We start from the raw sequence: 15,515 nt of genomic DNA, 5'->3' as shown, positions 1-15,515 counted from the left end.
AACCACTTTTATTAATAAATACAAAGCTGCCTATCCCATACAGGTTCAGATTTCACAGACATACATCCTCCGTTGCCCACTCCTTACTGGCTCATTTATCAGCTTTAAAAAAAAAAAAAAAGGCGGCAGGAATTCCAAGCTCTCCTTCTGACATTTTTTCATTTCGATGTGTGTCCCAGGTACCTTGCCAAGAAAATGTAAGAAAGAGCTGCTGGCAGTAAAGCTACGGAACAGGCCAAGCAAGCAGGAACTAGAAGACAGGAACATTTTCCCAAGGAGGACAGATGAGGAACGACAGGAAATCCGACAGCAAATCGAAATGAAACTTTCAAAGTAAGTCAGTTTAAGAGACGGAGGGGGGCAATCTTTACAATGAAGTCTCCTCTGCACCTCACCTCACTATACACGTCCCTTAGCCCATTTCCCCTGGAGAGTCATGCAGAAAGGGACAACGTCAACAGCAGACAGCAACCTTGGCTTCAGGGCCATGCTTTGCCTTTGATCTCTGAGCTCACACACTTTGTGCTGGTCACCTGATCTCCTCCTTGAATCAGGCTATTCCACCCTAAAATAAAAAGCAAAACTCAATGCAGTGAGTTCGATTCTACCCCTGGAATGTATGCCTGCACCTCCCCTTGAAGTCACGTGATTGTTCTAGCTCCTATCTTTCAGGAGCACTAAATTAACCACCAAACTTTTCAGCTTTGTCTACACTTGCACTTATCCTTGATTGCAGCCATCAGTGTATCTGCAAACCCACACTATAGGCAGGGAAAGCTGCAGTGTGCACTGGTGGAGCTTAACTGATCCTGTTTCAAATAAGGGTCAGCTTCAACAGGGCTTTCTTTGCCAGGGCTAGAGATTTGCAGAGGTGCAGCTCCACAGATGGCTGAAATCTGGGCTAATTGCAAGGGTAGGAAAGACCTGTTTTCTTTGAGTAAATGGCTTACAAACACTTAACCAGGGCATGAGGGCTCAGCTGTATAGGAGAAACCAGTATTGCAGTTAGATAGTGTAAGCAAAGATTTACAGAAACCATTAGATTCAAATTGCATTGGGGTTGTTTTTTTAAATAGCTAAATTTAGATAATTTGCAAACCTGAATATTTTAGTTGTGACAAACTGGATTGTTAAATAATCTATGCTGGGTGCTCCCACGCTAGAATAGGCAGTTCTGAATGGCAGCCAAAATGGTTGAAATCCAACTGTGAAAGCTGAACAGGAGTTCATATTGGAGGCTTTTTAAATATTAATAATTGGAATCTGCTTTTTCAAGAAACAGTTGCTGTTATTCAAGCAAGAGCTGGGCCAACTCTTCAGTCTGTACATTTAATAAACTTTTGTTTTAGATCAGGGATCAGCATCCTTTGGCACATGGCCCATCAGGGAAATCTGTGGGCCAGGATGGTCCGTTTACCTGCAGCATCTGCAGGTTCGGCCGATCGCAGCTCCCACTAGCCAATGGGTGCTGCAGGAAGCAGCATGGGCCGAGGGATGTGCTGGCTGCTGCTTCCCCCAGCCCCCATTGGCCTGGAACGGCAAACTGCGGCCTGCCAGCAGATTTCCCTGATGGGCCGCATGCCAAAGGTTGCCAATCCCTGTGCTAGAGGATTGGGAATGAGGTTGATAGATCAGAGTGCAATTCATAATGGACAGATGTCTACATCATAAAACACTCCATCACATTGGCCCCTCTGCTAAAAAGAGACCAGTGATTGAACATTAAGAATAAAATATCTTAGAGTACTTTATAAATGTTAGTTAAGCTTCACAGTGCCCCGGGATGCTGATAATGGATACAGAGGATTCATTTTACTTTGTCTTTGTTTATTATCTTTATTTAATATTTGTATTATAGTAGCGCTTAGAAGCCAACAGATAATGGGACCATATCATACTAAGTACTGCACAAACAAACACAGACAATGGATTTAACATGCAGGTAGAGCGAACAATGTGATGGTTGACAGTCACCACGTTAGTGCCCAGATGTGAACCCAACTTTGGGAGTAGATCATGGGGGATGTTCCACCATATATAACTGTCTTGCCAACAGCTTAGGATAGAAAGTGAAGAATGCATGGGCCTGATCCTGTAAGCCCTGAACATATGAAATGTCCATTTGCCTTCCTGAGCTATTGGAAGCGTAGGTGCATTTTAGGCAGGCAGAAATCCCTGAGTTGCCAAGATACTGGGCTTAACTGTCTTAGTGGCACATGCAAAATTATGTAATAGGCAGTCAGGAGCCTGATTTTACAACTCATCTGAAACACTTGGAAATAGTGCCCCCCGATGCTAGACTGGGACATTTGTACAGTCTTCACTCAGTGTGAAGGGTGTCATCTAGTGAATCTCCAACATCTCTTCCTGCTGTAACACTTGGGTGCTCCATGGAGGTCTCCTGTCTAACTACCAGCCCAGCCTAGGGTGACAAAATAGCAAGTGGGAAAAATCGGGATGGGGGTTGGGGGGGGTTAATAGGAGCCCATATAAAAAAAGCCCCAAATATCGGGACTGTCCCTATAAAATCAGGACATCTGGTCATCTTAGCCCATCCTGACCTTACTTCGCTTGTGCTGAGATTCCTCTAGCTCTCACAACATAGGATGGCTACAGGCTATTCCCCTTTCTTTGTGGGTACCATTTAGCCACTTTGTGGTGGAAAAGGAAAATAAGTTTAAGAAATTATGCCTAAAATTAGTGTCACTATAAGGGCTTATGACATAAGTGTCTCTGCCTACCAGAGGAGCATAGTGCATGATCATGACTGGAAGTTGTGGAAGGAAAGGTTTGGTATACAAATATAAAGAAGACAGCTGATGAGGAGCAGTCTATGATGTAAGTTGTTAATCTGGTAGGTAATATCTATAGATGGCTGAAGGGACATGCTCATTTAGTGTAACTGAAGACATGCTTTCATTTACCTCCTCCTTCTTCCCAGAACTCAGCAGCCTGAGTGCCACTCATGAAACAGAAGGTGCAGAGATTGCTAGAATAGCCTACCATGCAAAACAGATTGGAGCCAGTCCCCCACACAATTTCTGAGCATATATGAGCACTGGGACAGCTTGTTCTTTGCTCATCAACCAGAATAGAGCATGACAATGCAAACAAGCTCAGCCAGCAGACATATCATGGGAAAATATTTTCATGATGAAAGGCACACACACGTCAAGAATAACCCCATTTTGAAAATACAGAAATATGTAGTGTCCTGAGGATATCCCCTCTGAATGTCTGACTCCCACTTTGGGAAGAACCACAGAAAAAATGGACTTCTCCCCAAAAACCTATGCCATGCTAAACTCGATGCATACTTTGACAGGAGTAAGTAAGTTTAGTTAAGGTGGTGGAGATGCCTATGCAGAGATGCGTTGAGATTTTCAAATAGCCTTAAATCCATTTCAATGGGCGTCTGTGGCTAAATCCCTTAGTTGGCTTTGAAAATCTCAGTGGTCATCAATGAAGCTTATACACTCTTATAGAGTATTTCCCGGATCCACCTTCCCGCCCCCCAAATACTATAAAAACTACAGAGAAGTGGAAAATATTTACCTGAGCTCTGCTCTGGACAACTCTGGCTGAATTTAAGTCCTGAGTTTATAGATGTGGAACTCTCTAGTGAGTTCTCAGGTTTAAGGAACTCCCTTTATTTTAGGATCCAGCATCTGGTTCCAGTGGAAATTGTTAATCTGTGTGCGATCTGACCACCACGTAGATGGATTTCAGCACACAGCAGCCACCGTTCCAATGATAGCATTGTGATGATAATGCTGAGCGGTGCCAGGGCCGGTGCAAGGCTGTTTTGCGCTGTAGGCAAAACTTCCACCTTGTGCCTCCCCCGCACCCATGCCCTGAGGCACCTCCTCCCCCCCCCGCAGCAGCTCCCTCCCTCTGCCCTGAGGTGCCCCCCTTGCGGCAGCTCCCCACCTCCCAACCCTCAGGCATCCCCCCTTGCGCCAGCTCACCCCTCTCTGTGCATGAGCGCCCTGAGCACGCCGTGGCCGCTTTACTTCTCCCACCTCCCAGGCTTGCAGTGCCAAAGCTGATATGTGGGTTACACTTCCATCTCACCTTTAAAATCACTAGTTTTACGTGACAACATTCTTCCAGCTGGAAGGAGACCTGTGCTTAAAGTATTTTGTGAAAATACTGAAATAATTTTAGAGAGTTAGTCAAAAAATGGGAAAAGTTTTTCATGAAAAATGGGTCCCGTTGCTTCACCAAAAAAAATGTCAGCATTCAAAGATTCTGGATCAATTCTAACTGATAGATATAATAGCTGGAGAGAAAGTGGATGTTCAACTTTTGCACGGATAAATAGTGCCGCAGCCAGAACCACAGCACCCTTCTTCACTTAAACTTATCAGGTGGCCTCCTCACTCCCCGTCAGAACTGAATCCTGAAAACCTCTGAGCAGATTCTGCTCTTATTTCAGTATAAATTCATTGACTTCAGTGGAATTGCTCCTGACTGACATCAGTGTGGGGCAGAATCCCTCTCTTCCCTCTAGCCCATTTCTATTCAGATAAGTCAGCCACTTGTTGCTATGGAAATATGCTCCTCCTCAAATGGCAGTATTCCATATTTCCCCAGATTGCCTCATTCAATCGCATTCATCTCGTACTAATTTATCTGTCCCTGATGCTTCAGGCCATGGCAGACACTGGTAATAATCTATCATGCGCTAGACAATTGAGGTTCTGGTGTGCCAGGCTCCTGCGATTCCTTGTTCGCTTTCACTATGTGTTCCGAGTGCAGATAATAAGACTTCAATGGCATTAAATGAACTGAGCCCATTATGTCAAGAGGTTAAAAAAAAACATTTGCAAATACGATTATTTGCAATAACTGCTCTCTGTATGAGAGACGTACTTCATTCGATAAGGGGTTTAAGCGGAAACCCAGAGGAACAAAATGATCTTTAGAATGAAGAGCAATGCGTAGAAAGACTGTTTAATTTAGGACATTAAGACTCTTTCGAAAGTTAATATCTGAACTGCCAGGGTGGCTGTTACTTCCATAGTACGCCTTGTACAGGAACACTCAGAAACACTCCTTTATTACTTAAATGTTTCAATGAAAACATGAATTCCTAGAACAAATTATACTTGTAATTTTCACTTCATGTTCCGCTTTGCTTCCTCAGGGGGTTTGCATAAGTAGACACGACACATTAAGTAGTATTCAGCAGAGACATGCAGAAACAGGGAGCTCAGCTGGTATGGTGCTGAGGGCTATGTAAGGACTTATTAAAGCAGACAGCCATAGATAGTCACTGGCTCCAAAAATTCCATACGTGGATGCTTAGCACTAAATGGCCCCAATCTGGAAGTTTGGGCACTGGTACACTGAGGCATGCTAAGAGCATTTCTCATCAATGCAAACTCTGGAAGGCAGTTTTCCTTATGCATTTACTGCATGGTGCCGGGAACTTTGTAGTTCCAGGACTGTCCTGTGGTTCCTCAAAGTGCACCTCTGAGTGGGGTGGCACAAAATATCCCTCATCCAGCCACAACGCTGCAGATGTCACAAACTACTCACTCTTGCCACCAGTTGGTTTGTACCATTGTATCCTTCATGGCACTACACAATAGTGAAAAGATGACAAACCAAACCAACAACAACAACAGCTTGGAGTCTAAAAGCAAAAAACAAGCACAGAGGGCCAAATTCTCATGTTTACACCATGCCATCAGCAGTAAAAATAGCAGTAGATTACACTGAGAATCAAGCCCACAGTGCCTAATTTATCTGATCTTAACTGTATTGTGATGGGGGCTAGGATGAAATCATGGAATTGGGCCAGAGGAGAGGTCCCTAGCAAATTGTGCTTATCCACCAAACCAAGATTGTGATTGTTTTCCCAAAACTGCACATGCCACCTGAGGAGACACTTGAGAGAGGAAACCACAACACTACCTGGCACAAAGACATGGGTCTTTCGAGGAGAAACTTTGGGAAACATGGATTCTATTTTCTCCTCAGTGTGCATACAACAAGTTTTTATCGTGCACCATGCTGCGAGAGAATTGAAAAACCCCATCACATTAGACCTCCACACTGCCACCTGCCTATTTTCATGGCTGATATTTTCAATGTTTCCAAACAAAAAGTTAACACTCAAAGTCTTCCAAGGTCTATAAAGTTACATCTCATCTTGAATGTGAAATGGCAGAGAAGGTGGGGCCACAGCATCAGTGTTCCAGCTTCTCCCTTGTGGAAGCATCAGGTTTGATTTGGGAAATGTGTAGCTACATGACTTTGGTCAAGGCTTCAGGTGACTGTTTTCTTTGGTTTTAGTCAGAGAAGGATCTGAGTTACTACAGCACTGATGTCAGACTAAATTTACCCACACGCTTAGCTTTAAACATGTGCTTGAAGCCTCCTTAAGATACTTTCTGGAACTGGCCACTCTGTTTGGAAATCGGCCCAGGTTCAAATGGATTTTAGTGAGCCTTTTGATAAACCTCAGTGAAGTCTCAGGCTCCCTGCAAAGAGAACTGGGTGGATGGATTCCCCCAGCCTGCACAGAATTTCACTGATTTCAAACCACACAGTGGTTTGTGATTTTGTTGCGAACATTTAGCTCTGAGCTTTGTTCGCAAGAGAGAGACCGGCATAAACACTGAGATTTACTGTCACAGCTGATTAACTATATACAATGTGACAAATGGTGTCCTTATTTGGTAGAAGTTATCTTCAGGTAAGCATGTCACTGATGCTAAAAATAAATCAGTCAGAGAATGCAGCGTGGGTGTCTGTGCAAGCCCATGCTTGTTGCTCAGGCAGCAAGAGCTATATATAAGACTGCAATTTAACTCCGTAGGAGCGCATGTAAATTAACAGAGGCTCTCCTTCTTGCTGTTCCATGTTCACTCAGGCATTTCTAATGAAGATGTTTATTTGCGGTTGCTTTATTTATTGCATGATGTTTTGGTTGGTTGCTATATTTTATTAAGGGTTTGTGCAGTATCTCAAGTGCTTTGGCAGGCTGGTGCTTTATAGACAACCTTTATTATTAATGTTTTATTGTTGCTCTTTCACGATGGAGAACTGAGCCTGAAAAGGAGATGAGCAGAGGGAAGGTCAGGGCTGAGATTTTTCAAAGCTACCTGAAGGATGTAGATGCCGGAGTCCCGTAAATGTTAATGTTTTACCTGTGTGCTGCTTGATGTTGGCAGACTACCAGGTAGTAGCATATTCCATCCAGAGGTGCTGGAACTAGGGGTGCTGCCACACCCCCTGGCTTGAAGTGGTTTCCATCGTATCCAGGGTTTACAGTTTGATTCAATGAGTCTCAGCACCCCCACTGTACAAATTGTTCCAGTGCCCCTGATTCCATCCAGCAGTGTCCAGAATCCCTTCCAGGTAGAAGGCCGCATGCATGTCAAAGGTGGCATAATTCAAGTAGGTGCTTTGTAAATATGGCCCTGTGTATTCTAGTGTTATAATCAATCGAACACAGTCAGCATACCAAGAGCACAAGTTTACATAAGTAAACAGTTACAAGGTAAACCCTGAAACTTAGGAGATTCCTACAGTAAAAGTGGACACAACGGAGATTGTGCAAATAAAGCAGTTCATGAGGCTGGGATGCTGATTCTCACACCCTGATAAACTGAACCCAAAACACACTTTTGCATATTTCAATGATTTACCAACAGCTTTATAAACATGTCAGGCCTGATTTTCAAAATATAAGAAACCCAGAATCACATGGAAAATTGCATATGGCCGGATGTGCCTAATTTGCACATCATTTGTTATGTAGATAAGATATTTGTAGATGCAAAATAGCCCATGAGATTCTTAACTTCCTAGGACTCGGATCAGGTGAGCTCTATTCCAGCTCCAACATCAGCTTCCTGAGCTACTTTGAGGAAGTTGCCTACTCTGTGCCATCATTCCCCCATCTGTTAAACGGGGATAAAGAGACTTCTGGATCAAAAGAGAAAATGCTCAATTGTGTTTCATGGCTATGTAATTGACACATTAGGTTAGCCTCTGATTTGTGGCTCCTCTCAGACCTGATGAAGCTACAAATGAATCAGAAAAGAATATACTGTAGGTTGCTGTTCTGGCTCCACATATACATGACACATATGGACTAGCTTCTCTCTTTTTTAAGAAGCAGAGAACTTTTTGTGAGGAGCAGATCTTACTCCCTTTAGTTTAAACAGGATTCTATTCTATTACCCAAACCATCTTTGAATGAATAATGATTATCTCCCGCGAACATATACTGTCCTTTGGACCCTCCAGATGCTAGTAATCTGCAAGCAGAAGTGGATGCATGTCCCCCTAATGGACTACACTTAATATATTAAGTAATTATGAAGCGTGCTGGCAGCTCCAGGTGAGAACTGTGATCTCCGATTCCACAGAGGGTCTGCTCCACTGCTCAGCTAAAAGAGCAGCTCACCAGCTCAGGCCAGCCCGCAGAGTGTCCAATAGCCTTAACTCAAACCTCCTTCCACATACACCAGAACATTGATAGGCTGCACCTGTGTGAAAGATGGGGAGCGCCTAACCTCGTGAATTTCCTGTTTATTTAAATGGGAAGTATATGGCTCACGTCTGCTTTCACAGCATGCCCACATCTGTAGAAATTTTGAGATGTAGATACAGTATATTCCTGTGGTACCACAACCATATGGTGAGAGGGGCAGCCATTGATTATGTATTACACCCACTGCAGGAGTATGTTATTACTGATTTATTGGGCAAGATATCATTGAGTGAATCACCCACTCTTTCGGCTGCAGAACTCTGGTGTTTCCTTGGAGTTTTCTATAAGAACTGGCCAAGCCTAACTGTTCATCTCATGAGATCTGATTAGATCCTAGCCTAAGCGGGTAGGACTGGCAGCCATCAGTAAACATTGTAAGCACTACAATCTCCTCCTTCCACAACACAGAGCGCGACTCTACCATTGCATTTCATTCAGACTCAAAGACAGAATCTCGTTTCCCCTCGGCTGTGGCTTCCCTGCTTTCATGCTGCAAAACTGGGTCAGTACAAAAAAAGCACAATTTCTACCGTACGGAAGTTACCTTAGGGATGCTGGGGAGTGAAAGAGGAAGAAAATTAATATTTAGGAAAAAGAATGCAGAGAGAAAGAAAGATCATAAAAATACGAGGCGCTTCTTGCTTTAAATAGAACACTATTTAATAAATGTTCATATGGGCTTGTAAATCATTGATTTAGTTCTAGCTAAATCTGCCTTATTCCATTCCCTTTTCCATCCTGGCAAATTGTATTGGGTCTAATCATGCCTTCTTGTTTTCTGTACTTAAAAGCAGCTTAGGTCAAATACAGGACAGAGCTATTTTCTATTGATTGTTCACCTTTCAGTAACCTCTCTCTTGACTCATTGGTGCTTGGTAGAAGTTACCTCCCAAGAGGAGCCAAGTGTATGTTTGCGGATGCATATTGTGTATCAAGAGGTCAAAAGGAACCCCTGGGTTTACAAACACACTGTGAAGGATTTATCTAGTGAAATGAAAAAAAAAAAGTGAACTGTAATGTTGAAATCTGACAGGGAAGCACTTGTACTAAACAGCAGGTAGATGGTTTAATGTAAAATGTACTATATTAAAAAGGACTCCAGGATGGTTTAGTTTTTCAAAGGACAGTTATAGTTAGGGTGACCAAACAGCAAATGTGAAAAATTGGGACAGGAAGTGGGCAGTAATAGGAGCATACATAAGAAAAAGACCCCAAAATCAAGACTGTCCCTATAAAAATCAGGACATCTGGTCACCCTAGTTATAGTCAGGCTGTATGATGGAATTGCCCACAGGAGAAATAGTCATTGCCTTCTCAGGCTGGAGCCAGTACTCCATGCAAAGACCCAGCTTTTCAGCAGACTGTATCCAGGCAACCAGAAAACATGTTAGCTTGCAAAATCAGCATGCTGGTAAAATCTGAGTCTTAAACTGCATTGCAATGACGTCCATCCAGTCTAGCTCAACCGATATGCTGAAAAGAGGTGAGATTTGCTTTTTGTCCTTAAACAAAATCATTCTGCCAAGATGCAAACTGCAAAAGACAAGCTGGTAACTCAGTATAGAAATCATCAATTTCAAAATGATTATTTTGTTTTACAGTAGTCATGTACCAAGGAAAAAAATCTATTCTGCATAAATAGCCAACAGTGCATTGCAAAGAGAAAAGGCTGATGCGATAGCAAGCTGTGAATGCCTTTATCAGACAGGATCTCTCTCTAATAAGAATGCTGCTGTATCAGATAACGTGGCCAGACTTCTTCAAAATTACAGCCATTAAAGGGAGAGAAGAGTTATCTTCCTTCCGAAAAAAATCAAGTGAAACACCCTGTACCACTGGAAGGAAAATGACTTTTATCCACCATTTAGTTAACTACATTAAAAAAAAAAAAAAAAAAGCATTGGCAACCTGTTCAATACAAAGAATTGAATGTAGAGTGTGATTAATATAGGCAGGGTGTTTAGCATACTCCTGATTAGAACAGGACTGGGTAGGCGAGGTTCTGTGGCCTGCAATGTGCAGGAGGTCAGTTGAGGTGATCATGATGGTCCCTTCTGGCCTTAGAGTCTATGAGTCTGGAGGCCCGGACTCCTGGCTTCCACTCTCATTTTTACTAATGAGATCTTAAGCATATTTTACTCATGGCTACTGAGGCTGCTCCTGTACCCAGAGTGGGGTGGGAGGGTCACATCATAATAAATGGAGCAAATTGGTGCCCCCAGTGTACCAGCCCCTCTCCACAGACTGGGTGGGAGCAGAAGGAGAGGGATAGAGGAAGGGATGTAGCCTCTGTTCTTCCCAACCCCCATTCTGGCAATTTGTTCACTGTCAGGAGGAGGAGTGGATATCCCCATTGATGGGCTGCTCTTGGGCTCTGTCCTACTATCAGCCACATAAGGTGTGGAAAGGCTCTGGGTGTGCTCCCACTCACCAGGCACATGCACACTTATGCATGGGCTGATCAGTCTAGCCCAATATATGCATTAAAGGAACATACTCCCAAGAGGCCACACCTGCAGCACTAGGACTAGCATGCGGCTGCTTGATGGAGTGACAGATCTCGGGAGGATGTGCTTATAAAGAAATAACCAGCATTGCTTTTTCTAGCTTTGTCGAGGAACTACCAGGGATGGAGCGGGGGGCAGGCAAGCTTTCACTGCTCTGCTTAGCTCCTCCATGGGGTTTGGTTTTGTGTGTCATAGGAGTGGGCCTGAATACTGATGAAACAGCATTTGGTCCAATCGGGCAGTGGTATTATCTCAGCTGGTGCTAGTCAGCATAGCCTCACTGACTTCAGTGGAGCTGTGCCAATTTACTCCACCTGAGATTATGGCCCCCAACCTTTCCTGGAAAGACAACAGAGCAGGTGAACCAAAGGGCGTTCTGGTACACATGGGGTTTCTGAGCACAGTCGATATTCTTCAGCACACATACATTTCAATTTGGAACCCTCTGGATCCTAAAAGACCAAGGACTTTTCCTGGATGTTGATCTTTAAGCCAATCTTAAAAAGATATCAATGGAGCTATCAGTTATTCTGGAGATCCAAAGCCTAGCTAAAGGGATAGTTATTCTTTTTGATGAAACTTTGAAAGTGGCACGCAGGAGTACACATTGCTTTGCAAAGGTTCAGTTAAGCTCCCACGTGGTGTTCCTGTGGTGAGATATGACCTATAACAAAATTAATTTGACCGTTTGGCAGGCTGGTGTTGGGGAACAAGCATATTTTACTTTTAAACTGTTTGTTCTGTCTCAGTTGTAAGACTTGGGTTTGTCACAATTGGCGAGAGCTTTAAAACAGGCCAGACAGCGAAGAACAAAGCTGGATTCTAGCTAAAGCAATGGAGGTTTTAAGCAGAGTACTTTCACAACCTCATATGGTAACAAAAGGGGCAGTAAGGCTGATGTAGTTTGAAAGAACACAAGGTTACAAACAGGTTTGCAAGAAAGTCTCTCCCTGTGTTGAAAATATAAAGGTCAGATTCTGATCTTAGCTACACGGATATAAATCTAGACGGGGCGGCCCTATGCATTTTGCCGCCCCAAGCACGGCAGGCAGGCTGCCTTCGGTGGCTTGCCTGCAGAGAGTCTGCTGGTCCCGCGGCTTCAGCGGACCTCCCGCAGACCCTCTGCAGGCAAGCCTGCGGGAGGTCCACCAAAGCCGCAGGACCAGCGGACCCTCCACAGACAAGCCGCCGAAGGCAGCCTGCCTGCCACCCTTGCGGCGACCGGCAGAGCGCCCCCAGTGGTTTGCTGCCCCAAGCACGCGCTTGGCGTGCTGGGGCCTGGAGCCACCCCTGAACCTAGAACACCACCATTGAAGTCAATGGCTGAATTCTCATTTACACAAGGGACCCTGGATGCTATGGCTGCACCAAGTGGTCTTAAAGTGAGCGTAAATTACATTATGCATGCTGTACACTGCCTCGTGATGTAAAATGGGAGATGGACAGCGAGGCTCAGTTACTCCAGACTAGTGCTGGTCAAGATTTTTCTACTGGAACAGTTCTCCATCAGAAAATATTGATTTGACTACACCGAAACATTTCCTGAGAACGTATCAAGTTCACTAAAGTTTTTGACAGGACATTGTCAATGTGGATCATTTCAATAAGGTTGAAATGTTTCACCTTGACTCGTTAGAAAATTACAAAATGAAAGCGTCAATGATTCAGTCAAAACTAAGTGTTTAGATAAGAACCACCAACATATTTTGGCACATTTGTGCTGTGAAAATTTGAGGTTTCAACTTTTCAACCTGACTCGGTGAAACCAAGTTTAAAACAACAAAAAAACAAAAACAAAACAAAACCCACAAACCTGGAATGCTCCACAAGATAGGAATTCCATTCTTTTACCTGCTCTATTTTAGATTTACACTACCATAACTGAGCTCAGACTCTGGCCCAAAAATGTGGCTCTAGGAGATGATGTGTACTGAAGAGCCTGGGGTGAATAGCTCACATTTAAATTCAGATCTATTCAGAGGGGACCTAGTCATAATGATCTAAATTCTGATACGTTGGGTGGAATGTCATGTGGTGAGTAACAACCAGTGTCATTTACTTAATGGAACTATCTGAGGAGTAAGATATGAAACAGGTAAGGGTGGCAGAATCTTAAATTCTGGCCATATCTCATCCTTGAGTTCTCTGTGGAACTTGTTAGGGAGCTCCATGCAGAGCCCCCACCCGCCCCCACATACACCCTGCCATCAGCGTGTGTACTCCAAGTACACCGTAATAAGAGTGTTACATTAAGAGAGAGGTCTTTCTAAGCGCATGCTACATAACAGATTGGAGTGCAGTGCCAGTTTAAAGAAAGCCACAATGCACTGTCAGAACCTGTTATATGAGGGGGATGGATGGATGGCTCAGGTCTGCTTTGCATCCTGCTGACACTAACTGAGCTGTGAGATACCATGGTCCAGGAGGAAAACAGTGTCTGTGAGAGAATGAGAAAGCAGTGCAGCGTATGCTCTTGCCACCCAACTGGTGACATGCTATCTGCAAGCAGGGATACCCCATCCTTTGAAAATGCTGTGTGGGTGGATGAAGGGAGAGGCCTTGATGGGTTTTGGTTACAAAGGAGAATATGGCCAGAAAGATCTCTGCAGTTCTAACAAGCGAATGATTGTACATATGGCATCAAGTGGGGCTATTTGTCCCAGAAGCATCTGCAGTTTTAGGAATCACATCTCATTTTGTGCTTTGCTTTTGGGATTATACAAGAACATAACAGCATCATGTTTTCATAGACTTACTACCAGGACTGAGAAGGTTCACTGTTTGCCAGAGAAACTGACACCCCAGCCAGCACCTGCTGTCTGCAGCTAGGATTAGGGCTGGGTTAGCTGGACCATTTGTGTAGAGGCCATAGCCTGGCTGTTCCTTCAAGCTTCTCACTGGCTATAATTACAGAGATGCTTCTAATACTTCAAAGGCTTTGCAGATTGCCAAGGGCTTCCTTTATAAATAGTTCAACTCACAGGGGGAAACAATATTTCTCTTGAGAGCTTGCATCACGCAGGGAAATTCTCAGCATTTTGCATCAGTGAAAAGAATCGTCATCCTCAAAGATTTTTGCATGAATTGAGAAGAGCAGGGGAAGGAGATTTTTGCAGGTGCTTGTCAACACAGCTTAGGCCACATCTACACTACCGCATAAAATCGAAATTATTAAAACCGGTTTTATAAAACCAGTTTTATAAAATCGATTTTACACATCCACACTAGGGCTCATTAATTCGGTGGTGTGTGTCCATGGTCCTAGGCTACCATCGATTTCCGGAGCAGTGCACTCTGGGTAGCTCAGTAAAAGAATGAAACCAATAACTTCGATTTCCGTCCACACTAACCCTAAATCGATATAGTAATATCGATTTTAGGGTTACTCCTCTCGTTGGGGAGGAGTACAGAAATCGATTTTAAGAGCCCTTAAAATCGATTTAAAGTGCCTTGTAGTGTGGATGGGTACAGCGTTAAATCGATTTAACGCTGTTTAAATCGATTTAACAGTGTAGTGTGGACCAGGCCTTAGTGACCAGTGCTTCTCAACATCTTCTCTAGCTGACCAGTCATGCCGGGGTTTCTTGCTGTATCCCAAATCTCACTCTAGGGGCACCTGGACCACAGTTTGTGGGTTAAGTGTGCAGAATTTCAGGATCTCAAAACTAGCTGTAGAGCTACCTGTGCATCCTAGCTGAACTGGAACAGATGTTAGTACATTAGGGCACTGTTCATGCCAGCCAGTTCAGTGGCTGCTGAGTTCTCTGTGAATGAGGAATCAATTCCACAGGCTGTTTACAGACTAAACTCACCTTTGTACAGCACATTAAACCTAAAAGGCCCTTCTGTGCATAGGCCCTTAAAGAAACATTGACACGTAGTAACCCACAAATACATTCAGAATCTCTTTTGCCTAATTGCAAATTAACCCTATATGGCTTTGCTGGAAAGCCCAACCACTGCAGCCGCTTGCTACCACTCTGCTCATGCTACGCATGCTGGATTTGAACCCATGGAGCAGAGTTTCCAAAGTGATTAACAGAGAGGCTGCTCCTAGCACTCTGCTGCACTCCAGAGGCAGAGGCCTCCAGGAGATATAGAGCACATTGGCCAGAGCATTTGAAAGCTCTTGTTAAATACCAAGAGGAGAGAAATGGAGAAACACATGGGGTTTGCTCCCCTTTCTGTACCCTCCAATTCCCTGCTGTTTGGGAATAGATTCTATATTGTGCTTTTTGCTTTCTCACTCATTACTGTGCATATTGCCTGTGTGTTTAATGGTTTTTCTCTCTGTTTTTCCTGCTGTTTCAATGACAGATGTCTCTATTTTAAAATCCAACGTATTATGCAGTCAGAATTAATCCCAGGGATTTACATCGCAGGCGTTTGTTTGCTTGGAAGCACCAACCTGCTTACATTGTAGACATGCTGGTAACTTGTCTGAAACATTGGTTCGTTCTCCTCTCCTTGGGCATGCTGGGCTTCCAATTTTATTG

At 43.8% G+C, this 15,515-nt stretch overlaps 1 protein-coding gene across 7 annotated transcripts in view; it reads left to right on the top strand.

The window, feature by feature from the left end:
- The window catches only part of PHACTR3 (phosphatase and actin regulator 3), a 168,378-nt gene that overhangs the window by 120,157 nt on the left and 32,706 nt on the right, over positions 1–15,515 (top strand). For all 7 annotated transcript variants that reach the window (XM_030533758.1, XM_030533757.1, XM_030533754.1 and 4 more), the window contains exon 8: positions 180–333. In XM_030533758.1, the coding sequence (XP_030389618.1) occupies positions 180–333 (154 nt within the window). The remainder of the gene's footprint in view (positions 1–179; positions 334–15,515) is intronic.

The sequence above is a fragment of the Gopherus evgoodei genome, chromosome 14, assembly GCF_007399415.2.
Source record: "Gopherus evgoodei ecotype Sinaloan lineage chromosome 14, rGopEvg1_v1.p, whole genome shotgun sequence".
In the NCBI taxonomy this organism is placed as follows: domain Eukaryota; kingdom Metazoa; phylum Chordata; order Testudines; family Testudinidae; genus Gopherus; species Gopherus evgoodei.
The sequence above is the reverse complement of the archived record's forward strand: the minus strand, read 5'-3'. Positions and strand labels throughout refer to the sequence as shown.